The sequence below is a fragment of the Rattus norvegicus genome, chromosome 18, assembly GCF_036323735.1.
Source record: "Rattus norvegicus strain BN/NHsdMcwi chromosome 18, GRCr8, whole genome shotgun sequence".
Lineage (NCBI taxonomy): Eukaryota > Metazoa > Chordata > Mammalia > Rodentia > Muridae > Rattus > Rattus norvegicus.
In genome coordinates, this window is record NC_086036.1 from 58,658,678 (window position 1) to 58,686,625 (window position 27,948).

Here is a 27,948-nt window from a genome sequence, read left to right on the forward strand (position 1 = left end):
AGCTCCTATCCAGGAGTAAATTAGCTCTCCCAGGACCTCAGGCTTTCTTGCTTTCATTCTCGTATACAACTGCTGATGTAGCTTGAGACCCAAGTTCAAAGTGTGATGCGCAGGCGTGTGCCTGTCACGTTGCTCTCCCCCCTTCTCAGATTCTGCAAACAACTGCACTTCTTAATCCAAATAAAACCCCTTGAGTGTCACAAAGGTACACAGCTGGCAGCTATCCATTCTCACTGTTTTCTCTGCTTAACTGCGAAGGCGCTTACGCTCACATGTCAAAGTGCTCACATGTCAAAGTTTAAAACTCATTCGGTTCTCGACACAGGCTAGCCGGGAGGTGTGGAGAATATGGGGGGCTACACTGACCTCACAACTAGCACATTTCCATAGTGGAGCGGATGTTGGGAGAGAGTTGTTTCTCGAACACTGTTTATGTTTGTAGAACCCTTTGACTTTTCAGAGAAGTGGAGGCCTTTTCAGTTCTTCCCTCTGATTTGGCTTTATTCTATCAGATGTTCAGGAGCTGAGGACATGGTTCAGTTGGTGAAGGGCTTGCCTTGCAAGCAACAGGGGCCCGAATTGGTCTCTAGAACCCACATAAGCAAATTTTTAATCCCAGAGCTGGTGAGGTGGAGACAGAGATCTCTAATCAGCCAGGCTGGTCTGCTTGAATAGTGGGCCAGAAAGGGGGCGGGGGGGGGGAGGAAGTTAGATGGTACCTGAGGCTTGAGACCTGAGGTTGTTTTCTGGCTTCCACATGCAGGATTATACTCATATGAACCTACAGAAGACAGACAGACAGACAGACAGACAGACAGACACACACACACACACACACACACACACACACACACACAGAGCGGGGGAGGGGATAGACTTTTTAAAACTGCCAATTGCCAAATCAGTGCTTAACCAACAAATTTCAGGAAAACATTGAAATGGAGCACAATAGAGATCTTCAAAGCAGCCTTTGAAAGCAACAAAACATTTTCTTCCCTGTTCCTTCTCCCTCTTTGTTATTAAATGGAATCCTGAAGAGGATCATAATTTGTTTGTATGCAGTAAGGGGCAAGGACCTCAGGCAGATGTTGAATGTTCTCCTGTTAAATAGATGGGCTTGCATCATATGTGGCTGAGAGCAGCCCTCAGATCACGTGCGATGTGACCACGCAGCTGCATACTGTTTCGAGGCACATGACAACTGGTACAGTCTAAGTAAAACATACACCACGTTGGAGCAGGGATAGGAGCTGGCATCCTGGAGGTGATGGGTAGAGGCTCGGGGCACACAGAGCAGGTGTGCCTGAGTTGAAGTGATCCCAGAGGAAACTCCAAGAAGACAACTGCCACCGTCTGCCAGGGCTGCATGCTACTGTGTCGCAATTGTATGGTTGCAGGCTATTGCTGGGTTCTCCCCAGCTTCAGAGTGACTCACTCTGGAAAGTGGAATAGTCTTACCTAAGTATGAGAAAGGATCCTTATGAGAAACCACCAAGTGTATTCTGTTCCCTGAGTGCTCTTTGATTTGATTCATCCAGCTAGCCATTGTTCAAAACCAATGGTGTATCTGCAGGTTCACTGCCAGTGTGTGTCACTGATTACTCAGTGCAGGGCTGAGGAGGGAGACTTTGCTTCTCTTGAGAATTCCTGAAGAGTATCTAATAGTGATGAAGAAATGACTCTTGAGAACCTCAGATCCAGGAGGGTGGCTAACTATAGGTCAGTGTACTAGTCTACGTTCAGGAATCCCACATATATAGCACACACACACACACACACAGACACACACACAGACACACGCACAGACACACACACACACCACAAATATCACAATAAACATGCACCATATACAATATACAAACATGTCCCCCACATATACATATATCATGCGTATAAAACAATATGTATATTGCCCACACAATATAAATACTATTTATAGCACAAGGATCACATCATACACAGTACATAGATTCACATACCACATATATATACATGGTATAGATATTATAGATATATCACAAACACCACACACATCATGTATTAAAACATATCATATCGACATACTATACATAGTACATATATGTGCTGTATGAACCTATGTCACATATATGTGATGTACACCACATAGACACAGAGGACTTGGCCATCTCAGTTCAGCCCATATCCAGTTCAAAGGCCTTGGTAGACATTAAAATATGCCCACTAAAACCAAACATAGCCAGAAATTTCAATTTTTTGTTTTATTATTTTTATAAAGGGTTACTATTTTCTGTATGAAGGTTTATAGACAGTATAAACAGTTCTTTTAGTTCTTGTTTGCCACTGGACAGAAACTTGGGACTAAAACCAAGAGTGCGGTATGCACCAGGGCCCACATGGTGTTTAGCCCTAGTACCGTCTGCAGCATACAAGCTCTTATTCCAGGACCTAGGAGCTATGGTGGAGCTGATCTCCCTGTATCCACTTCAAAGCATGCTTTACAGTAATGACTGCTCGTTTAATTGGGCAGGGCGATTTCATGGATAAGTAATTACCTGTGGTTAGGCTAATCAGTCTCATTTTCTATATCAGTGCTAGTGCTGACTTGAGATACCGTACCCCTCCGATTATCGAGACACACACATTATGTAAAGTAGGGAAAGCTGCAAAGTAAGTTGAGTAAAGAATCCTTCAGAACCCTCTACCCAGAGAAAATATTGCTAATGTGTTAATATTACATTTATTTACTTTTTAAAATTAGGTTTTAAACGTTAGCAGATAACTCTAGAGACTGCCCTGACCAAAGTTTATTTCAGACCCAAGTGTGCTTGAAAAGTATTGTTTTCCAGTGAAGGCTGCATTGTGCTATCTATAAAATGCCTTAGAAGAATTTTCTTCCCAGTAGGTCTACATAGCCATATGGAAACCAGGATCTGTAGATAATTCAGTTCTTAAAATATTATTGAAAAAAATCAAGGATTTAGCCCCATATACTTTTCATAAGCCACAACGATCTTATATATAATGAAGACCCCAACACATGATTGTTATTTAGATCTTTGTTGAGTAACTGAATGCTGTCTCTCGGAAGGTGAGCAACCACTGCCTCCTTCCCTTCCGTCTCTTCAGTGGTCTTCTTTAGTTTCTCAGTAGCCTGGCTTGCTCCTGAGAGCACCGTGGGTCTAGGGGGGAGATGTGTGGGTGACAGTGGACATCCCAGCTCCATCTCCCCGTGAAAGCTCTGTTAAGTACCACCTTCCAAGAGTGTGACCTGTGCTTTCCAGTGGTATAAGAGCTGGGCACTTCAACTTCTGTTATGTGGAGTACAAACTTCAGTGTAAGCCAACCCCGTGCTTCCTCTTATTCAAGCAAATCTGGGTTTTCTTTGCTGTTGTTGGGTATTCCTACTGTCTGAATAGCTGACTGCTGTATGTTGGTAGATAAGGTCATAGCAACATCTAGGATTCCTGGGTGCAAAAATTGACCTCCCTGTGTAGGGGCATGCCACTCATGCATCTATCTCCATGTACACAGTCCACATCACAGAACTCCAAATGCCTAACCTCGCAGAACTTAATTTTTTTTTCAATAAGTGAACAATTTCCTCCCAGGTTTTACATTACTCCTTCACTTTCATTCAAAAAGAACCCACCCTTTTGCCATAATGATTTTATTTGGGTCCAGGCCATGCTTGAGATAATTTTCTGGGGAAGTCATTTGATAACTTACTCAGAATTCCCCTGGACTGGAAACAGTGATAGGAGCTTCCCTGTCAATGTGTGCTGTGACCAACTGTTCATAAATGTACCTCAGACTGCCCCTGTGCCTAAGTGGTAATAGCAGTTGACTAAAGGAGGCAACGTTTCTGTAAAGTGAGTTGTCAAGTGTTCTGTTAACACAAAGTCCCCTGGGTTGACCAGAACTCTAAGGCTAAGCTCCTTGACTGGCACACCAAGGCTATGCCTTGAAAAAAGAGGTGTAAGGATGTTGGCTTTAGCTTCTCCCCAAAATGAAACTGGTACATCAAATAAGTTTCCAATTCCTAGACATCAAACAGAAGTAGCACTTAAAAGAAAGCCATCCACATTTATTATATCAGCCAAAAAAAAAACAAAAACAAAAACAAAACAAACAAACAAAAAGAGATGGTTTTATCCACCTGCAAGGAGAAAGAAGACAAAAAACAAACAAACAATCAAACAAACACCCCATTTCTATACTTAAGGCATAGTATGCTCCTGAAGGGTTCATGTGTAATGCTACACATGGGTCAGATAGTACAACCTTGAAAAGGTGAAACCTAGGCCAGACTGTATTGGTACATATCTATAATCACAGTTTCTTGAAATCTCAAAAGACCAAGCAAGGAGTGCTACAGAGTGAGTTCAAGGACAGCCTAGGCAATGTAATGAGACCCCATAAAAAGAGGGCTGAGGATGGGGGTGTAGCTCGGTAAAATGCTTGCTTAGCATGTGTAAAGCTCTAGGCTTGCTCAATCTCCACTACTGCTGCTCTTCCCCTCAACTGGGGTCCAATTAAGTCATTGGACGTTCCCTTTGGGGAGAATTACTGCAATCTCAGGGAGCAAGTGGCTATAACAGGTCTGTAGCCCCTAGCTGCTTTTGAGTGTAGTCCAGTGACAGTGCCATTAGGCATACTGATATCTAGCACAGTGAGAGGAGTCACAACCCCCAGCAGAGCCTAGCCAAAGTCAATGCCATACTTTGTACTCCAAAATAAACTTAATTAAAAAAAAATTCTAGCCTCGGGTAGCTTCCTTCAACAATGGGAAACAAACGAACACAATTATTAACTCATAAATTCACTATCACACCTTTGAGTTGTCTCCATCTGCTGGCCATGTGTTCCCTGGCTGAAATGGCAACCTCACCAGGTCGCTAAGCTGTGTTCAGGACCACAGGTTAGCGTTCATCTCCTACTTTCCAATGATTTCCATAGTGGATTGTATTTCTCTTGCCACCTGCTAAGAACACAAACAGAACTTTCCTTTCCTGTGGGACTCCATTGTTTTGAATGACCCATCGAGATACTACCCATCACTCCTGCCATGGCCTTTGAGGGCCTGGCTGTATCCCCAGAGTCCTCCTTCATTATCCCTACCCATTTCCTATCCAGACTGCCATGTCAACAACATTCACCTTAATTCCTATTTGTACTTCCTGCCTCTAAAATCCATAAATAGTTGATCGGTATTTGTCAGGCTGAGCAGAACTTGTCGACAACCACATGCCTGTTGCCAGCCCTGGCCTTCAGACTCTTCTTGTTCAGACTCATTAATAGGTTGCTGGCTGCCAGCTCTACTCTTTGCTCTCTTCTTCAGAATCATAAAATGTTGTCTGAGCCCAAGCTCAATTCTGAGTACTAGTTCTCCTCAGACCTCAGAGGGAGGCCAGCCCTGGACCAGTGTTATTTTAACTGTTTGTCAGGAGATGCTTTTGGAGATTGGCTTAAGAGTGTTATTATCGAACAGTGTTGATGGTGCATGAAAGGCACTGTGCTAAAATTAGACCCAGCCCAAGAAGAGTGGGCTCATTCCACACACCTAAGTGGGCTGAAGCTCAGAGAGGCTGAGTAATTTGTATGAGTTCATCAGCTTGTAGTGTATTTCAACAACTACAAGAAGCCCTCCCTCCCTTACTTTCTACTTTATGATCTCTGTGGTGAGCGTTACTACTAATAGGGGTCACAGTCTCTTTGGTCTGTACGTAGTAGTAAAGAAGAATGGTGTGCTTTGCCACTGAACTAAAGTCCTCATCCATGACATTGTTCTTGCCTGTGGCAACTTGGGCACAATTGCTCCTCATATCTCTGCGTTTGTTTCCTGCATGGGTGTCTTATACTCCTTATTTTGAGTTTAGTTAAAGTCGACTGGTTTTGAAATTCACAAGAGTAAACCATTGAGTCAGCATGCATGCCTTCTGTACATAACCAACCAACGACTCTCATGAGCCTGAGGAGAAAAACTACTGTGAAGGGTAAATGGTAAACAGGTCTTCCAACAGAGCAAGGGGGTGTTCATTTATCCTCATGGGGGCAAATATTTATTTGGGGGAGATGAACTGCAATTCCATAGCTTCTCACCCAACATGTGTAGGTGGCTTGAACATGAGGATACCCATAAAACCATGAAGCTGTGCTTGTCTTTTGTGACCAAGACACATGAAGAGCAAACATTTGCCACCAAAGGCCAGAAAAATTGCCAAATCTCCTTGAACAGATAAATGTCAAAGCCATCTGAGGCTGCTGTGAATGATTCGTGGACATTGTTAAAGCGCTATGTCATTGTTAGAGCCAAGTGTTTTGTTGCTGGTGATAAAACAATGGTGCATCTCAGATACCATTGGAGTCTTGAGTTGAATAAAATCCCGTAAGCAGCAAATCCGGTTTCAAACTCAAGAGGCCCAGCTGGGGTGACTTCGGCCTCTTCCCTTGTACTCCTGGCTTTTAATATCTAGGAGTTTATGAGAAGACATTCATAGAGCACAAAGGAGTTTGCACATCAAGCGTTAGAATACAATTTGGTCATCCCTGAGATACTGGCATCTTTGTTGAATGCCTAGAGTCACATTTCAAATAGAATTATCTCCTGTTCTCTCATGCCTTAGGTCTTTAATTAAAATCTAGTTGAAGCTAGACACATTATAGTTGATTATATTATCGGTCCACCAGATACCAAGTTGTATTACATTTTGTTCCTTGATTGCCTAACAAGGGATGAGGCGTGTTTACTGTCATCAGGATAAATATAGCTGTTGGGGTTGGTAGAAGTACAGTGAATGGCACTTTTGTCCCCTGTATTAGTTCAGAACCAAATGAAAGATCAAGGTAGATGTCAGACAGATGGGTATTAAATGATCAGAGTCATGTTAAACATTCCACGGGAGCACACGGCATAGATGATGTCCACCACAGAATTGCCAGTAGTTCTCTCCTGACTTGTCCTGCCAACAATGTCATCACAGCTGAACAACAACAGGGGGAGGGTCCTCTCTCTCTCTCTCTCTCTCTCTCTCTCTCTCTCTCTCTCTCTCTCTCTCGTGTGTGTGTGTGTGTGTGTGTGTGTGTGTGTGTGTGTGTGTGTGTATGTGTGTGTGTGTGTGTGCGCGCGCGTTATATGTGCGTGTGTTGGGTAGACTGTTGTGTTAGCAGGTGGTGATTTGGGAAAGAAACGAAGGTCTGAGCTCAGCCAAGTTGCTTGTTCCTCCATTGCCCCGGCTACCCATCTGGATAGTACTTGTGGGATGGAATGGAATGGTAAGAGAATCACTGGAGGGAGTTTTCCTGGACTGTGGAGACCCTTGCCACATAACTGTGACTGTGAATAATGATGTCACTAAGTAGCAATTACCCATTTTTATTATTGCCCACAAGCAGTTCAGGTCAAAAGCAGTGGTCTTAGCCTTAAATAGAGCACCATGTGTATTAGCAATGTTTGTGTCACCATGATCACAATATCTGACAACAATGAATACTTTCATTTTGGCTCCTTCTTTCAGGGAATTCAGTCCACCATGACAGGGAAGGCAGGGTAGAATAGTTCAGCTCATGGAGGTGGGCTCATGTGACAGGAGCTTTTCAATTTAAGTTGGACCAGAAAGAGGGGGCAGTAGAACCAGGGCCAGGGGTACAAACTTCCAATGCCTATCTCCAGTGACTTTCTTCTCCCTGCAAGGCTCTACCCCCAAAAGGTTCCACAGCCTCCCAAAATAATGCTCCCAGACAGGGAACAAACAGTTCAAACCATAAGCCTGTAGGGGACATTCCACATTCAAACCATAAGAGATCACCATCAACTTAAGTCAAGAATCTTTTATGCAGGTTTTCATTAGTTGAATAGTGCCCATAGATGCTTGAAACTCATGGCTCCCAACTGTGTTCAAATAGATCGAGGTGGAAGAGGAGGAGGAGGAGGAGGAGGAGGAGGAGGAGGAGGAGGAGGAGGAGGAGGAGCAGCAGCAGCAGCAGCAGCAGCAGCAGTAGTTCCTCTATCAACTGGACAGCATTTTACAAAGGGAACCTTGAGAACTTATATTCAGAGAAATATGTCTTCTAACTGCTGGGGCTATACACCAACTTCTCATTCCATCCTCTCAGTGTTTGAGACACTGATAGCAGACATCTGAGTATGAGCAGCCTGCAGATCCTAGAATGGTTCCCCACATGCCCGCAATAACAACTATTAATTGGACTTCATTACTTAAAAGGCCCTACCATTTCGTAACATCAACTCTGGAAGCCAAGATTCTAATTCATAAGCCCTTAGATAAACCATAGCAAGGGCATCCATCTGGAGTCTGTGATGGCCAGAAAATATGAGACTCAGTACAAACATATGGGGGGCTAGCCAAGGAGTGGGTCCCAGCCAGGAGAACTGTCTCCTGGCCACTTCTCACTCCACGTCTGCCAGGCTCTGTTTTCAACACTGTTGATCTCTTTGCTCTTGTTATTCCTCACCTAAATATGTCAGTAGGTGAAGATACCCTTCTTGATATCCCGTTTCCCTCCTCTTTCTTCAATGTCACCTCTTCTTTTTCAGTACTTCTAGAACATGCCTCTCTGAACTGACCTTGTGAGGCCCATTCAAGGCTCTACCACACAGGTGCTTGTGAATGTGTAAAAAACTTAGGTAAATGTACCTGAACCCTGGCTTTGCAAATCACTAGCTGGGTGGCCCCAAGCAAGCTAGGTTCTGATTCTCACAGGCCTCCATTACCACATGGGAAATGATCTCCAAGAGTGTTCCCCACTGGGGCATGGGAGCTCCAAAGGAGCCAGCACAGCACACAGCCTGGTGGAGTAGGCAGTCTTTTCCCACTGCAGTTGCTCCCAGTTACAGACAGAACGGTCTGCCTGACACACACCAAGGGGCTGCTGCTCTTGCTTACTTTCTGTTCTTGTTTTCCCAGGGCTGGGAGAGGGCTCTGCCCTCCTTCATCCGGACAGCAGATCACACCCTCGATCCTTAGAGAAAAGCGCCTGGAGGGCTTTCAAGGAGTCACAGTGCCATCATATGCTCAAGCATCTCCACAATGGCGCACGGATCACGGTGCAAATGCCCCCAACCATAGAGGGCCACTGGGTGTCCACAGGGTAAGAGCTGGACTTATGACAGGAAGTGCAAAGAGGAACCTGGGAACAGAGTCTAAGGAAGACCCTTTGGTGGATTTAGATGCTGGCTTTGCACCATCTACAGCAACCGAGAATCAGGCAGCTCTTGGAAATTATGGTTGGTTATGCAAACAGAACTCAGAGCTATAGAAATCTCTCTCCAAAGCAGCAATGGTGTCATAGCACTACCGACTACACAGTCTGAGTGAATAGATCCTTGTTTACTGAACTCTGGGGGGCCACTCTTGTAGAAAGAGAAACCATTAGCAAGTGAAATTAAGCGTCTGTGCTCCACCAACCCTGAAACAGGACTGCAAAGTTTCTTGTGGTCTAAATACTCTCTCCATATTCTGGTAACTTAATCTACAGTTGCAGGGCACCGAGAGTAAGTTAAGAGCTGCTTTACTAGCCGGTACTTAGATTCCTTTCTGTGCTGTGAAGCTGAGATTTATCCTAGTTTGAGCTCTGGCTTATCTTCCATTAGAGCTTTTAAAAATAGCCTAGAGGGAGATCAGTGATTTTCTTTCTACCCATTAAATTGTTGAGCGTTAACAAGACTAGCTGGGATCTGATGACGTCTCCCTATGCACAGTTTCTGGGATATGGAGACCAGCCCCCAGAGACCTTCCGGGAATAACTCAACACATATGGACCTAAGATAAAAGACATTCTATAAAATGATGAAATCGTTGGGTTTTTTTTTTTCTTTTCTAAAAATGGGTCTCTTAAAATGACTGTGATAAACTCTTTCTTTGCAGATACATTTTAAATGTGAAATTATAACTTGAAAATGGTCATTTATTAGGTGGCTGCTATGTGGCCAACTGTTGTGTATATTTTGTGTATATTACTCAAACAGACTTGGTTGGTATTGTCAGAGATTTTGTAGATGGACCCAGAGGAACAGGGGCACAATGACTGAAGGAGAGTGTGAGAGAGCCCTGTTTTCAAATCAGGATGGGCCCTAAAAGTCTAGTTTCTTCCTGTAGGAGAGTTATCTATGTAGAGAAAGTAGAAAAGTTACAGCTGGATATAGAACAGGTATGACTTGCCCACCCAGGAGACCCCACTGATCCCAGCCCCGTGACCTAGCTCCCTGTGTACAGGGTGGCTCTGAGCTATCTTGAAGATTAGGTCTTTCTGTTGCTGCTGTTATTGTTGTTAATTTAGAGTAGACTTCTTGTTGATGGTGGTTTGGCTTTGTTTTGCGGTTTTGTTGTTTTGTTTTTGAGACAGCATTGTATTGTGTTACCCTTGAACTAGCTTAGTTCAAGGCTAATCTTGAACTCCTGAGCTAAATGTTTCTCCTGTTAAGTCTCTGGGATAGCAAGACTACAGGGGAGTGCCACTGTGTCTACTTACAGGTATTCTAGTCTAAGAAAACTTGGAAGGATTGCTGCAAATATGATCCAGATTCATTGAGGGGCCCTGCAGCAGTTTTGTGGCAAATATGGGAGCAACCATAGGCTGGGAGTGAGCCTTGAGATATGCTCACACTTCTGGCCAGAGCTGGTGGTGGCCAGAGTGCAGAGGAGAAATGACTGGGTCTGAGATACACAAGTTCAGGAGGCAGAGTCCACAGACTGTTGATGTTGAGATTAAAGAGAAAAGATCAAAGAAAAACAGAAAAAGAAGAGCTCTTCCCACCTCCACCTCCACTGACCTCTGTCAATGATCACTCTCAACTCCAGTTCCTTTGGGTCAAAAGCCTGGGGTGGCCTTTGCCCCTTTCTTCCGCCCCCATTGACCAGTGTTCAAAGGACAATGTGTTCTACATCCACAAGGCATTATTTAACATTGATGAGTGCATTTATATAACAACACATACCCATATTAAGTAGTAGTTCTCCCTCATCAATCTGCCAACTAAAAGTCCAAGTTGTTGTCAATTTTGGGAAGCACCTGTGCTTTGGATGGCATCCCGGTTGCTTGATTTAGACATGCTGTCAGCTCAGCTCAGGGTTGTTCATGAGCAGAGGAAGAATTCTGATGAGTCAACTCCTAACTGGAAAGACCAGGGTCTAACAAGCTTCATGAACAAACTCCAGGCAGTGATTGAAGAGTCCCTGCCTCCACTGGTACAGGCTTTGCTGTGTCCATATGGATTGGTGACAAGCCATGTGAGAATGTACCTGAGCCCATCAAGCTATTTTACCCCATAGGAGTCAGTCACAGGATTTCTGGCTTGGGAGCCTAGCATTTTATCTAAGGCCATTTCTCCCTTGTCAGTCAACAAAACCCAAAGGAATCCTGGTCTCTCTTATTCTGTTAGTTGTGCTTCCATTCAACCACCTCTTATGTTTTTGCCACCAAGAGGATAGAACTTTCGAGTCGATAGAAGGGCAGACTTCCATGTCTGCCGAGATTCCATTTCAAAACAAAGGACATCTCCTACCAGCCTAGACAAGGTCCCTAGTTTGAAGTATTCATGAGTCTAGTTGTTCTTTATCTACCAGGAGGGTGTTCCTTGTATAGGCCAGCAGTACACTGTTCCCTCTTATCCAGAGAGAGAGAGGGAGCTTCCCTTAAAGGGGCCCCTGCTTCTCCTCACACACGATGAGTGAGAATCCCTTAGAAGACAGTAGTTAAGGTCAGTTGTGAAGCTGCATTGCCTAGATTCATGGCCAGGCTCATGCAATCTCGTACCTGCCTGTTCATCTTTTGCCTCAGTTTCCTTAGATGTGGGTGGTGGTCATACACAGTACCTAGGCTACCGTGAAGATTCAATAAGTTGACATTTGTAAAGGACCTAGAAGGTGTTGTTTTTCTTACTGACGTGGCTTGCCATGTCCTTGCTGTCTTCCACATGCCATTGGACTTACCAAGCTCTCCCCCCTGTTCTTGTCTTCAACAGCTGTGAAGTGAGGTCGGGCCCAGAGTTCATCACCAGGTCTTACAGATTCTACAACAATAATACCTTCAAGGCCTACCAGTTTTATTATGGCAGCAACCGCTGTACAAATCCCACTTATACTCTCATCATCCGAGGCAAGATCCGCCTTCGTCAGGCATCCTGGATCATCCGTGGGGGCACTGAGGCTGACTACCAGCTTCATGGCGTCCAAGTCATCTGCCACACAGAAGCAGTTGCTGAACAACTCAGTCGACTGGTGAACCGAACTTGCCCAGGCTTCCTGGCTTCTGGTGGTCCCTGGGTACAGGACGTAGCCTATGACCTGTGGCAGGAGGAGAGTAGTCACGAGTGCACCAAGGCTGTGAACTTTGCCATGCATGAGCTGCAGCTCATCCGTGTGGAGAAGCAATATCCCCACCATAGCCTGGACCACCTGGTAGAGGAGCTCTTCCTGGGCGACATCCACACTGACGCTACCCAAAGGGTGTTCTACCGGCCATCCAGTTACCAGCCTCCCCTGCAGAACGCCAAGGTACTTACCTAGCCACAGAGCCCTACAGAGTCTGTATGTGTTGACTAAGTAAAATAGGTGGCCCTTAGGGCATGTCAGAGAGATCCAGGGAACCTGAGGAATATGGGGTTCTACCTCATAGGGAGGTGATTCTGAAAAGTAAAAGGAGAAGCTTAGAAGACTAGGAAGGGACATGTACCTGGTAGTTCAGGGCTGCCACCCACATGTTTCCTGTTCTGGGGAGGAGTTGTGATGCCCATCAATAATAACTCCAAAATCACAGAAGCTCTCATGCCCAGAGGACAGCATGAGCAGCATGAGGGGTACCATGAGCACCTTGATCAGCAGCACACACCCCAACATTGGAGAAAGTAGAAGGAACGGTGGGAAGGGACAGTGGTCATTTACCTATTCCTGCTTCCAGGTTGCCAATAGCTTCCTGAGACATGCTATTGTTACCCTCTGAGGTTCTTGGGTCAGGTGCCTTTGTCAGACACTTGGTGAGTTTCAATGCCAACACTTGAACTAAATCTCTTTCTTCGAGACCCATCTTCCCTTTTTATTGAATGACTTGGAAAGTCACTGTGATTAGGAGGGGGACAGAGGAGGGCAGGAAGCAATTAAATCTTATAATTCTCATTATTTGAGTTATGTTCTAGTAGCATTTGGAATTTATAAGACATTTCCTCCCCACAAGCTCCAAATCATGTCAGTTAATGTTTTGTGGTTCTGGGCTTGGGCAAGCAGACAGATTCAAGCCTATATATAGGAATAGTCAGGGGATTTTGTCTATAGTGTCCACCAGCCATGCTAATCGGCCTTGGTGGAACAGAGCTAAGAACAGTGGGTACATACAGACTCTGATAGGCTTTTCGTCATTAATTAAAATCTTCTTTAGATTTCTCTGAGTTTACTTATCACTTTTCAAGATACCTCAGGTTCTTCTCTGCGCTGATGGTACAGGCCTGCTTCTCTTTCCACCTGCCATTGTTAGCTTCTGTAGTAGAGCTTTACTAAGTAATCACCTTTATTAAAACTATGAAAATTATGCCCCATGTGCAAGGTGATGCCTCATGGAGGTCCAGTGCACACCATCCTGGGACTGCCCAAGGTTATGGTGTACTGCTGTGGACAGTTTACCAGCAGGACCCAGCAGGGTTCCTGTAGCTTACTTCCTACATGGAGGAGGAAGGTCCCCTGTGCTCTGTCCTATGTTCAGAAGCACCCAAGAGGCAGGGAAAGCTGAAGTCTTCAAAGAAGGCCTGGTTTCCTCTTACTGTGATGGGCAAGGGGCCTAAAGCTCAATCCCTTCATGGTGTTAGAACTGCCTGACAGGATGCTGCCTGCTGCTGGCAGCATGGTTCTAGGTCAGGCTTCGGTAGACCGTTCAGAGAAGTAGGTGAGGACTGATGGCTTCTGGTTCTGTTCTGAGTACTGGTTGGCAGGTAGCACCATCTATACTTTGCAGTGAGCTTCAGAGATGCACGCCATCTTGCTTAGAATTGGATTAGAAATGGAGGAAGGGAGGTGTCCTTTGGGTAAAGACTGACTGACTTCATGTGGTGTGGGTTGTTCACTAACATGGCCTTAGCCAGGAGCACGCCTGTGTTCTGTTGCTCCAAACCATCGTGGCAATCTGCCAAGCAGGCAGAGCCGTTACTGTCCTCTGCACCCCTTCCAGTGAGTAGAAAAACAGCTGTATGCCCAGTGTGTAGGCTCATGACTAAGTCCAGCACTCAAGAGGCTGAGGCAGAATTGCCGAGAGGCATGCCTGGGCTACATAGTGAGATAGGGAGTACAAGGGCCAGCCTGAGCTACAGTGTAAAATATTGTCTTGAAAACAAACAGACAAACAAACAAAAACAAAGCAGCAAAAATCCGTCTTCTCAATAGTCGTGGGTAGAACCAGGCCAGGCTGTCTGCCCCTTACCTAACCTTGTGCCACTGTTTGCATGGCCAGGGCCAGGTTCTGTTTCCTTGCCAGCATGTGCCCACTTTGGCTCTTTGATGTCCTAAGTTCCTTTTAAGTGCCAGAGGGAGGAGAACTGGTTTTTGTTTCCTGTTTCCCACTCCCTCTCTTTCTTACCTGAATCCCTTCTCCCACCCTCTCTGCTCTACCTCCAAGGTGTGAAGGTTTCTAGGTGAGCCTCTTACCTATGGTCCTCAGTCCAGGTTGGGAGGACCTATCCTGAGGTTAGTGCTGCTCACTGGTCAGACATCAGAGCCTGACTGGCTTGTGACTCCTGGGGGTGGGGAAGAATGTCTTGAGAGCCAGTTATCCTGGCCGAGCATGGGATTTCAGGGTGACAAGCATGATGCTGACCTTCTCTGGGGGAGTTTTTATTTCTAAACAGTTAAAAGACTTTCTTGAACTCTGGGTAAATTGGCAAGCATGTGGAATTTGGAAAGGGAGCCAGTCCTAGTACACAGCTGTCCTGCTGGCACCAGCTGGGGTCAAGTGTTCCTTTTCTGACCCCTTAGAGACCCCATACTTCTTTCCTTTACAATGGAGGAACCACACAGATGCAGTCCGTCCTGTCTCCCTGAGCTGGAGAGAGGAGCCCTTCTGGCTGACAGTTCCTGCAGAAATGAAGATTGCTGTCTGGAGAGCGTACAAGCTCTGTCTGAAGCCATGAGGCACATCCCCCTGTCTTCCCCTCCCTCCTCTGATGAGGCAGTTGTGGGAGCGTTTATCCAGACTCTCAAGAAGCAGACTCCTTAAACCCCAGGTCCGAATCCAAGATTCCAGAAGACTGAATGGTGGAAAGAACTTGAGGAAGTGAGGTTTATCTAGGACATTCTTCATAAGATGGATACGGGGAACACCAGCACGTGCGAAGCGATCTCATTTGTGTGAGACTACTGCTTGCAGATGGGGACGAGGAGAGGGTATGAAGAAGGGGAACTTCGCGATGGATTCCGAGGAAGGGTGGGGGTGGTAAAACTGAGGTTTCCTTTAGGTAATTTGAACCATGGTCTTGCAGAACCTAAAATATCATTGCCAGGGAAAATTGAAATTCAAGAAAAGAGAAAAAAAATTCCCAGCGAGGTGTCATAAGGAATAGTGAAACCATAGATAAAGCTGGTAGCCACTGGCAGAAGGCTTAGGCTGCCCTGGCTCAGGAAGACTTATGCTGTGGGACCACTGTGGCTGCTCAGGATGGTTGCAAGATTGTGTAAGACCGCCAGCTTCCTCAGCTGAAAGGACCCATTCTTCTTATGTTGTCCCTTGCCTTGTACCTCTTGGCTTTGGTACATAATGATGCCCCTTAGGAAGCTTTGAGATCCTTCCTCAAGACAGCTAGGAGAAAGTGAATGGACTTGGCCGGTATCCTTCTAGACACTGGACATGGTAAAGCCAAGTTGCTCGTGCCCATGGGACATTCCAGAAGCAGGTTGTTTGGGCTGGTTGTGGCTGTCTAGCCCAGGACAGGAAGCAACTGGGAGAGAGTTTCTTCAAAGAGTACACGCGCCTGTGCAGGGGTCCGGGAATCTCTAGCTTTGAACTTGTTGCCTCCCCCTAATTGCTGGTCCGTGGAGACCTGGCTGAAACTTAGTTTAACGCTAAATTGAGTTTGAAAACACTAGCCTTAGCCCCTGTGGAAACAGGACACCATGTAAAAATAGAAACTTCAAGACAACTTGTTTTTATAGGCTCTATGCAGCTTGGCTCTAAGGCTCTTGAGTCCGTCGGCAAATAAGAGTGTGTGGGGATTTCTTTCAGGAGGAAATTGGCTACTCTTCGTTAAGAAAAATCAAGGTGGCCTAAAGTAACCCCTGAGAAGATGCTCTGAGTGGGAGTTTAGCCCCGCATAGCATCACCCTCTGCCTTGATGCATGAGAGCCATAGAGTTCGAATGTACACCCAGTTCATTCATGCAGTGACAGACTCAAATGGTTATTAAAAGCAAATGATGGCCAGGAGCCTTAGAAATGGTAAGGGTTTTAAACTGATGAAATTGATCGTTCCCCCAAATCCTCTACAGATTCATCCACAGGGTTGCAAATCAAAAGGATTGTCTAGAAGTAACCCCCAGACATGGTGTGTCTTCAATATCCTGACCTAGCAAACTTGTTCCTGCAGGTGCTTGGGTATGGGATAGAAGACAATGTGAGGCCTTCACAGCACCTGACCCTGACAGAAAGAGAAGGGTCAGGGCTCTGACACGCTCTCCAGCTGTTCAGAAACTCTCAGGCTGGGAACCAGCATCAGTTGGTAGTTCAGAGCCTTGTTTAAGAACGGTGGCTTTCGTTGTCTACAGAGCACTGGTTCCAAGAGCTCAGAGACATCTAAAGACAGCTCAAGTCCTAGGATGGTGTGATGTGTGCATGGAAGCTCTGAGTACCTCTATATACTGTAACCATCTCTAGTGGCCTTACAGTGTGTAACAAATGATACAAGTGTATCAATGCCTGTAACACTGTATCTTTCAGGATACAGCAAGCAGAAACATGTGTAAGTTCAGTACAATTGCAGTGTTTCTCCCCTGGTATTCTGATCTGGATTTAGATGTATCCTCAGATCAAAACCCATTCATGGAAAGGACTGACCTTACGTGAAAAGGACAGGGATCTGTGGAACTTCCTGGCATCAGTGACATCACAGGGACTGGAACAGGTGCCCGTGGGCAGTAGACTTTTTCAGCCCGTAGCTGCTGCAGGCTAGCTTTGTTACGAGTTCCTTGAGCGTATGCTATGAGACTCCTGGGTAACAGACAGGATATTAGGTCAGGGATAGGACAAGGTGCTTTTGTGGAAGGACACTGTGTGCTTTCTCTTCTGCCAGAGTGGGAAAAGGATAGGACATTGAAGAGATGATACCAGATGGGTGTGGTGGTGCAAGGCCGAAGGCTGAGAGTTTCCCAAGCTGTTCTTAGGTAAAATTTCCTAGGAAAAGCTCTTCCCATTACTGGGCCAAGGTGTTCACCAGGCAGCAGATACCATACACACACACACACACACACACACACACACACACACGGGGCGCTGGCGTTGCGTTTCTTGCTTGGTTGGTAAGTGTCACCGTGGCTGTGCTACAGTGCTGCTGCTAGGCCCTGCTTGCAGATATAGATCTTGTTATTTCTCGACTCCTCCGGAGGATTTTGGCAGGCAAACAGGCATGCAGGGTTGCTTTATTTAAGGAGTTAGCAGGCTAGGAAAGATTTGTTGTCAAGGACAATGCAAGCGGTAAACATTTCATCCCTTAAAAGGCAAAAACACTGAGAGTCCAGTGTGAAACCCCCAAGAAGCAGGAAATTGGCCATTTAAAAAGTATGTCTCAGCAGCTAGGGAGAGAGGAGGGGAGCACGGAGGGAACTTTCTCTGTGACCAGTGATGTCATCTCCTTGAAGGGATCCAAATGCCCAGAGGTCTTGGTTACCTGAATCCAAGTCTAAATGTATTCGTTACCTTTATGTTGACTTTGTGTGCGCACACACATACAGAGCTCGGCAGTGAGTGTTCTTATCCAGGGAGCCATCTCCTTCCCTCTGAATCTGTCCCCGGAAACGCCTGCAAGACGCTCCTCTCCTATATAGGCATCATCTCTCCCGATGGCTAAATGTGACTTAGTTATTCAGCTCCTTAACTACCCCGGGATACTTTTCTCCCTATCAGTTCATCCACCAGGAGCCTCCTCATGAGGCTTAGCAGTGTTCTGTCAGGGAACCTAGGGAATGTGAGGGGGAGCGCTCTGGTCTTGGCCTGAAAGGGCTAATGCAGAAGCCATATCGTCTTCAACAGAAATGTCACCCAGCACGCAGCAAATTGCTATTGCAAGAGCATTCACCATAGGCTTAGCTACCCTGGGTTTCTGTATGAGAGTCATGGATCCTTTTTTTTTTCATCCAATGGAGCCAAACCTTAGGAAAGGAAGTTTCCATCCCCCCCCCCCCCATCTCTGTCCTTGAACAAAACTGTTAGCCGAGAATCGCTGCTCTGAGGGCTTCTTCTGCCTCGCCCCGCCCGCCGCTCTAATTGATCTTTGACAGGATCTTCTCAAGTCATTTCTTCCATTCTGGGAAGCCCACGGAAACAAGTGGGCACTGTCAGCAGATGCTGTGACCAACCCTCCAGAAATAAATGTTGGCAGGAAACAGGAGAAGCCTGAAGAGCCCCCATCAGTCATCAGCCTCAGAGCCCTTTTCCGTGGGCCTACAGTCCTCGTCGAGGGGACATTTGCTGTTTGCAGAACCTCAAGCCCGAGAGCTGAACAGGTTGGAGGTAGCACTCCATAAGCCTCCGATTGACTTAGAGTCCCGAGAAGGCTTTAAGTTTGTGAGATCATCCGGCCCGAGTTATTTTCTCTCTCTGCACCTTGGATACTTACACCGGCTGGAAACTATGCCAACGTTCCCACTGAGCTTAAGACATACATGTACTTGAAATCCCCATCCTTATGCACTGGCTGCCATTCTTGAACTTCTGTCCGGGAGCAGACAAGCAAGCCCTGCTCCCTGCCAGCAATGCCGTGTACTTGCAAACTGCAGGGTCGATTTCCATTTTTAACACGAGTTCTTCTTTTCAGAGGACACTTGTGTAGGGCTTATTTCTAGCTCCGACCCTCTTGAATTAAGTCCTCCCCCAACCTCTGGTGCCACGCACAGAACCAGAATCACATGCCAGATGCGTACCCTCCATAGCACTCCCAGTCCCTAGATCAGAGCTTTTTATACTGGGTGTAAAGAACAGCAGCAAAGAAACACCTACTGCCCCAACCCTCCCGGATCTTAACCTTCAAATCCTATGTATGTAGACGCCCTGACTTTAAATAGTCCTTTTGAACATGGAGGGAAATGAAGTAAGTGCTCTAGAGCCAAGTTGGTGAGCCTACGAAAGGACATTTCTCAAGTGAGAATCTTGTGTCAGAATGTTTTAATTTTTTTTTTAATAAAACTAATGTTAGAAAGCAGATGCTATCTGATGGTGCAAATCCTCCCTCATGTGAACAATCTGCATATGGAGTTCTTGTCTGCTAACCTGTAAAGACTCTTTCATTAAACCACCCTAGAAACGGAACCGTAGAGCAATGCCACTTGTAGGTTTTGTTCTCTGCTACTGTGACAATATTGCTGTAGGTCCCTTTAACTTTTATTCATGCCAAAGAGTATAAGAATTTAAGAAAACAATTCTTAAAACTTAATTCACGCACACAAGCACCTCCTTACACACCCCCATGACTAAAACGGTCACTTTCTTGACCTCATCTGCTGAGGCCAAAGACTCTGCCTCTCCTTATGACATCTTTGGTTTCTTAATGGTAACTGCAAAACGGCTTCAAAAGGGATGGGGAGGTGGGCAAAACAGACCCTCCTCTAAAGAATTTTACAAACGACAGGCGTGCTCTTTATCAAATTGCTACGGAAGGATAAATTTAAACCACAATAGGAAGTTGCCCATTGGGACAGCTGTTACCAAAGGGAGAAAAAAGTGGAAAATAAATCTTGGCAAGGATGTGGGGGAATTGGAACTCTGGTAGCTTGCTGAGGGAGATGTCAAATGGCACAGCTACTATGGAACACAGGAAACATTGCATTGCCATACGGTATAGCTGTTTTACACCCAGGTATATACTCAAGATGATTGGAGGAGAGATGCAAACACACACTCGTGCAGCTGTGCTCACGGCGTTATTCGCAGCAGTGACAAGGGAGAGGCAGTCTAAATGTCTAGGAACAGATAAGCCAAATGTGTCCCTGAATGAAATGATTAGGCCTTACTAAGGAAGGACATTCTGATACATGCTCTGACATCGGAGAACCTAGAATATATTTGCTAATGACAGTGGCCAGTCACAACATTGCAGATGCTGTATGAGTCTCCTCATAGGAGGTCCTTAGTTATTTTTTATAGCAGATCCTTAGTCTTGTCATGTTCAAAGACAGAAAGTACAGAGGGGGTTGCCAGGGGCTAGGAGATGGAGGCTTGGAGGATCATTTTAGTTAGGGAAGATAAGAAGTTTCTAGAGATAGACAGTGTGATTGCTACCTAACCATGTGACTGTACTTAATGCCATAGAATGGTACACTTAAAAATTACTAAGATGGTGAGTTCTACAACCTTAAAAAAAAAAAAAACCAACCACAATAAAACAAAACAGCCAGAGTAAGAGTTCGGTAACACTGATGCTTAAGGACCAGGGTCCTCCTGGCCACTGCGCATGAACCCAAATCCCACAGGCCCACTGGCTCAACCATGCCCAGCCTGCTTTTGATTTCTGCCCAATGGAAAACCTTCATCTGGAGAGCACCATTCATCTGGCAGAACCACAGGCCAGAAGAACAGTCTTGGAGCCCAGGACTCCTGACTGCTAGTCTTAAAGAAGTGCTATTTATGAACAGCACCCTACCATTCCTGGTGCTACTGTGGTACAGCCTGAGTGACAGCTGGGCCCTCCCACTCCCCTACCTTTCCCTGTTGAACTAAAGGGCATTGATCTTATCCTATCAGCACTGAGCTGTCTCTGAACCAACACTGGCACAGAAAGGGAAACAAATATTTTCAGGGAGTGAGACTTAACTTCCTAGAAAGGCCAGAAATGAAGGTGGCGCCGTGGATGATCCTAGACTCTCATCAGATACAGAAGTCAAGCTATGGATAATGGGATGGAGAGGTGGAGGTAGAGATGGGTGAAAGTAAGTTATTCAGCCCACAAAACCTTGTAGGACCTGGGAATCAGGTGCTGTAGGCAGCAAGCATCTTTTCTGTGCAGATTCCAGCAGGGGGGACCCTGCTCTACGTGAACCCTTGTAAACCCCATGGGTCCATATTTCTGTCCTTGACTGAGCATGAGCTTCTGATGTCTCCTCTGGAATGTGGCAGGCCACCTCCAGGAGCTTTAGATTGTCATGGTTGGCCAGAGCCTTGGTGGCTTTGTGAGTTGACTTCATGCTGATTGTGGTAATACTCTAACATGCTCTGCTCTTGCAGGATCCCCAGAGTGTATATGTTGTAAACACCAGACCAACTTCCCACCCTGGCTTTTAAATGTCAGAACCATCCATTCAGGGCAAAAGCTTTGGAACTGTGGGGGTTCCTGGCAGCTTACTGAGAGGACATAGCATGTCAGAGCTCAGGACCCCGGGCTCTCCCTTACTTCGCTTTGTACTTTCCTCCCTACTGTGAACCCAAAGCACCATGTCCATTTGGTCTACCCAAGTGGGGACACACACTACGTGGGAACCACCTTGCTCCGCCATGCCATTTCTCTCCTGCAGCAGTTATGCAAGTGTGTCCAATCGTTGCCATGGTGTAAGTGAGGAAGTTGAAAGTAGAGAGAGATGAATAACTTGGCTGTGACCCCCGCCAGCTGTGAGGTAGGCAGCGGGGCTGGCTCAGGCCTTCAGCATCTGGCCAGAGATAGTCTCATCTGCTCTAATTCAGCTCTGCTTTCAATGGACTGTTTACTTATTATCTCCCTGGGTCCTATCACCCTGTGGTCTGCTGATAACAGGCTAGAGCATGGTTTATATTCTCCCCTTCCCCCAAAGCCCTCTGCAGGAGTCCCAGACTAGCACCTGGACCCAGGGAGAGGGAAGGCCTCACCCCCACCTCTTTAACTCTGTACCCAAAGTTATCTCAACATCTACAGGCCACGCATCACAGACACAAAGGCAGTGTTCTCTACTATAAATAAATGCTAACTAAACATCCAATGGATGAAAAGGGTCCTGTGAGTACAGAGGTCTCCTTAACAGGGGTGTGGAAGGGGCGCCACCCCCACCCCTGTTACCACAGGCTTCCAGGAAGGCAAGCTTGTCACCGTTGCCAAGTCACATTTATGAGGGCTACCACACTACCTTGGGGAAGGAGGTGAAATTTTGACTTCAGGAGAAGGGCTGAGAACAAGTACGTCCCTCTCTCCTGAGGGGTGAGGGTGTGACTGCGTCTGAAAAAACATGAGCTGGGAGTCCTCAGTGAGCTCTCCCTCTGGACCAGGAGGCAGAGATCAAAGGCTGTGGTCCATCCCTGCTGACCCCCTATGCCTTGTATAAACTTTGAGGGAGTGACACAGTAGAGAAGAGCACTGGGTTAAGAGCTGTCCTGCGGGTGGCATGAGGTGGCGGCTTGGATGTGGTGGCAACATCATGGTGCTGTGCCCAGGACCAGTTCTCCTGACTTACAGTCGGGCTTGGTTGCCAGCTCTGAAGCCTCCAGGCAAGCAGGTTAGTCAGAGCTGACATCTGTCATTTGTACGGGTACCACCTAAAATACTCTACAGGCCGTGCCTCCTGGAAGCTAGAGCACAGCTTTATTGTGGGCCTCAAGCTGCAGGAAGTTGGGAAAGCAAGCATTTCAAGAGCTAAGGAGCTGTGAACCTTGGCCTCCAGACACACATGGATAGGCTGTGTGCATGCCCCAGAGGTCCCCCATCCCCTTTTGTGTGTCTCCTCTCTCTACCTCCTGCATTCACTTTTTCAAGGGGACCCTGTGATTCCTCTCATCTGTTGTCACAGCTCTGTGTTTTCTTGGGTGTGTTTGGCAGTTTCTCCCTTGAAAAATGTAATTGTGCTGAAATACACCCATAAATCTGTTTCATGGGTACCCACTTAAGGGCATAATGTCCAACAGCTTTCTCCTCTGTCCATATCTAGAACTCTTGCCTTGTGAAACTGAAGTTCTTCTCTTTTCCTGGGCTCTCTGTCCCTACCTCCCTTCTCATCCCTCAACGTCACCTTACCACCTCCTGTCTGTGAATGTCACCATTAATGTATGCCTGGCTGGCTTATTTCATTTACCGCAGTGTCCTCGAGGAGGTCCATCGTTTTGTAACTTGTGTAGGACATCCTGCCTTTTAAAGTTGAGTTCTCTGCCATCGTCGCACAAGCAGAGCACAGTGCACTTCACCGTTCATTTGTGGCGGGGCAGTTGGATTCCTTTCCATTTGGCTACTGTGGGTCAGAGCCCTTGTTTTGAGTTCTTCTGGACATGTATTTAGGAGGGCAATAGCTGGATCATATAGTAAGTCTATGTTTAAGTGTTTGAGGGACATCCACAAGAGCTGTATCATTTTACGTTCCCACAAACAGGACCAAAGGATTGGGATTTCTCCACAGCTTCACCCACACATATCCGCTGGATTTGTGACGATCTGAAATCTCAAAAGGATTCTAAGGGGTCCATGCCATTGCTGACATTAGGTAGCCGTGTGCAGCATGTGAATACACATCCTGGTTTACACTGTGCTCTACTCTCTGGGCACCAGAGCCTGGCTCCATTTCTTTTGGGGGTTTGGGGTATAAATAATGGTGCCTGAAATACCCAATCTTGACCATGGTGAACCCCCCCTACACCCCACTTTCAGGGATTCACATGCACACTGAGCTCATGAGAAGACTAAAGTCTCTGAACGTTTTTGTTTCTTTGTTTCAGAATCACAACCATGCGTGCATAGCCTGCCGCATCATTTACCGGTCCGATGAACACCACCCTCCCATCCTGCCCCCCAAGGCTGACCTGACCATTGGCCTCCATGGGGAATGGGTGAGCCAGCGCTGTGAGGTACGCCCCGAAGTCCTCTTCCTCACCCGCCACTTCATCTTCCATGACAACAACAACACCTGGGAAGGGCATTACTACCACTACTCGGACCCCGTCTGCAAGCACCCCACATTCACCATCTACGCTCGAGGCCGCTACAGCCGCGGTGTGCTGTCATCTAGGGTCATGGGTGGCACAGAATTTGTGTTCAAAGGTAAGTCTGCTGGTTCACATCTCATAGCACAGCTCGTCACATTTCTGCTGGGACGGGCCCTATGAGAAAGGGTACCTTTGCTGCTTGGGATCTGGGGATGAAATTCGAGCCACGTCTGCCTTTGAGCATCCCCAGAAATACCATCTGAGCTCCTTCCTGCCTAGAGCAGGCTAGTACCAGGCTTCCACATGACGCTCATGTACAATGGAGCACAAATGGGTACAAACCGTCACACGGGCCACTGTGATGTGAGAGTCAAGAATGCTCCTGCCATTAAATCTGGCAGCCTCTCTGGTAGCATCGGGTCTGTTGGCGTGCTCGGCACTTTTGCTAAATAAGGGGCACAGGGCAGGTGTCAGTTACTTCGTGATGCTCAGAACTCTTACTTCCAGTCGGAGCTGAATGTGAGAGGCTGTGTCAGGCTGAAGGGAAGAGCATCACGGGGAAGGTTCACTCGGTGCACTGCTCACCCAAGCAAGAAAGCTAGGGTTGGGAGGCACCTGCCCTGACCCCAAGGGATAGCTTGCTGTTTTAGTTTTCAGTTTGAGTGCCTGAAAGGTGGTGTCAAGTTTGTGATATAGAATAAAGGGGGCAGCTGGCTCCTGGGATAACCCCTTCAGAGTGGCACTGTAGTCCAATGGTTATGAGATGCCTGTGTTGCCTTAGGGAAGCCCCAAGCATGGGCACCCTCCATGATGGAGGAATGTAGCTCTTGTACACTGGCCTTGTGGTAAACTTAATCAAGATTTTTAGTCTGCTCACTAAAAATCCTACTGCACTTGTATACAAATTAGCCCCTAGGAGGCCCCCAAGGGTGCACAAGGTCTGGGGCTTACATTTATTTCATCTTACCTTTGTTGTTGCAGCCTAGCTGCATTTAGATCCTCGACTAATGGCCCCATATTAATCTGTGACATTGGTGATTCAGATACGTGTCTGATATGAAACCTCTGGGAGGCTTCCAAACCTTTTCATTTTGTGTCCTTGGGAGTAATACCAAATAGAGAGCCGTGGGCCATTGGGTAACCCCAAGGAGCACTTTAGACTTTTGAGGACTTCTGATAGTTATTTCACACTCACACATGTGATCATCTCCAAACTGGGCTCAGCATTTAAACCAGATGTCGCCCTCGTTTTTCTGGCCATACCTACAGTATACGGTCATGACTTTGCATTCATGGGGAATTAATTTTAGGGCTCCCTGAAGATTCCAAAACCCAAAGTTGCTTCAGTCCCTTCTGTGAAATGAATACACTTGCACAAAACCTGTGCGTGTCCTTCTAATACTTTGCACCACTTCTACATTTCTTCCTATACTTAATGTAGTCATCTCAGGGCCCTGTAGTTAAGTTGGCTGGCTGTATTTGGCATGACCAACATTCAAATCAGCATATGGAACTTCCGCCTAAGCCTACTTTGGTGATTACTGTGGTCAGCCAGGCAAGTGATCAGATTGTGTTTTAAAGAGAAAGCTGTTTTGAAACAGGGTCCCTAGCATTTGCCAGAAGGGTCTGCCTCCTAAATTTTCTCCCTAGAGTCATGAATATCCCTCTTCTCCACAGTGAATCACATGAAGGTCACTCCCATGGATGCAGCCACAGCCTCCCTCCTCAATGTCTTCAGTGGGAATGAGTGTGGGGCTGAAGGCTCCTGGCAGGTGGGTATCCAGCAGGATGTGACACACACCAATGGCTGTGTGGCTCTGGGCATCAAACTACCTCACACAGAGTATGAGATCTTCAAAATGGAGCAAGACGCCCGGGGCCGCTACCTGCTATTCAATGGCCAGAGGCCCAGCGATGGTTCCAGCCCAGACAGACCGGAGAAGAGAGCCACATCCTACCAGATGCCCTTGGTCCAGTGTGCCTCTTCCTCACCGAGAGCTGAAGACTTGTTGGAAGACAGTCGAGCCCATCTGTATGGCCGAGCAGCAGGGAGGACAGCTGGGTCCCTGTTGCTTCCTGCCTTTGTCGGCCTTTGGACACTACCACATTGGCGCGTCCTCAGATAGAAGGCGTTTTCTAAACCAAGACTCTCTACCATGTATGACTTTTCTTCACACAGAGAAAGGACAGTGATTCTTTTGATGCACTTGAATGCCTGAGATCTGCCGTTGCCTCTCCTCTTTTCCCCCTTCCAGCCTCTGAGTCAGTCGCGAGCAGAATGTTTGACGTTTCAGCTCTGAATATCTTCCAGCCTGATCCGTGGCCTGAGAACTTCATAGCCGTGATTGCACTTTAAGTCGGCAGAGAACTGGAGCTAGTGTGTGTAGCAGTGGCAGCAAGGGTAGCAGCGAGGGTGGCAGTGAGGGTGGCAGCTGCCGCCTTCCATCTGTCCCCTGACTCCCGCCTATATTTCTGAGCTGAGCTTAAAAGATACAAGTGACAAGGTGCAGCTTTCTCTGCCGTTGCTTCTCTTTATCTCTCCAAATCCCTTCCACACTCCAGGTTTTCCACACTGGACTTGGGACCGCCATTAAGACCCCATGTATGAATACAGGAAAGACGGGATGTCTTGTGCATAAGAGAAGATGAAAAGGTTCAACTAAATCTTTGTTCCAGCCTTAATGCCAATCAACCCTTTCAGAAATGTTGAGTAGAGGGGTGTCCATAAAACCACAAAGTAACTTAAACTCTGTTTACTAGCACCCGTTTTCGTTTGTTGCGAAGAGATGTGTGCCACATACTTGGTTTGGTGATTACAGAATACAGTGTGCTGCTTAACCCTCAGAGGAGACTGATCCGGTTGGGAAATTCAGAGCAGCTCCTGTTTCAGGCAGCCAGAAGCAGTAGTGGAGGGAGAGATTATGTTAAGTGCCACACAAGTGACAAGGAGATCTGTGGTGTTTTCTCCAACTGAGCCCTCTGTGCCCACTGTGGTTAGAGTGGACACATCCACTCTGCCATCTTTGACACGCAGAAACTGAACATCAGTGCTCCAGTAACCTACCCATGAAAAGAGATTCGGGTGGGATTCACCCACAGAGGAGCCGCTCTGCTCAGAGCCATCCCTGTGCTCCGTGGAGTCTATGGGGAGTCACCCTGTTACTAGAATTACTGACTTGACTCAGCTTCCTCTCTACATTTTCTTGGCTCTGTCCCGGCTGTGAGATCCAGAGCCATCTCATTCAGAGTGAGCTGCTTCACAGCCCTAGGAAGGGAGGAGGGGACGGCCACCCATTCCTTTGTATTATTGCCACCGGTGCTATAAACACCAAGTGCTATTGCTCACAAAGACCCATGCAGGCAAGTTGGGGAGAAACAGAAAACCTAGATGGAACTGAAAGCAGACATGGAGACCAGGATCCAGGAGAAGAGTCAGTCCTGTATTTAAGAATTCACTTTATGAAGCAGTAGCATTCAGTGTGGTGTTAAATTATAACGAAGGCATGGAGTACCAGAGTGCTTTATATTTAGATTATATTTTAAGTCATGGTGCATACTTGAGGGGGTTTATTAAAAATGAAAGTACTAACTTAATGTCTACTAAGTTTAATAAACAAAGAATTTGGAAGTAACCCCATGGAATATGTCTTCTTCGTCGATTCAAAGAATTCTGACACTGTCTTCAGAGTGTGAACTTATACTGACCCTAAGAAACACTTTAGTGATCAACCAAGAGCTGGGTTTATAGCTTGGTTCACTGCAACCCACCTAGACTCTTCTATTTCTACTTTTTAACAATATGCTGCATATATATATGTGCATATATATATACATATATATATATATATATATATAGTGAATAGATAGTAACACATACACACTGTAAGCATGATGAGTC

The 27,948-nt window shown here is 46.5% G+C and overlaps 1 protein-coding gene across 1 annotated transcript in view; it reads left to right on the forward strand.

Annotated features, from left to right (window-relative positions):
* Apcdd1 (APC down-regulated 1) overlaps positions 1-27,682 on the forward strand; it is a 30,664-nt gene extending 2,982 nt beyond the window's left edge. Inside the window, exons 2-5 of the mRNA XM_001071384.5 lie at positions 8,907-9,090; positions 11,963-12,494; positions 23,844-24,165; positions 25,728-27,682. Of these exons, the coding sequence (XP_001071384.2) occupies positions 8,907-9,090; positions 11,963-12,494; positions 23,844-24,165; positions 25,728-26,176 (1,487 nt within the window). The 3' untranslated portion in view covers positions 26,177-27,682. The remainder of the gene's footprint in view (positions 1-8,906; positions 9,091-11,962; positions 12,495-23,843; positions 24,166-25,727) is intronic.
* Positions 27,683-27,948: the final 266 nt, after the last annotated feature.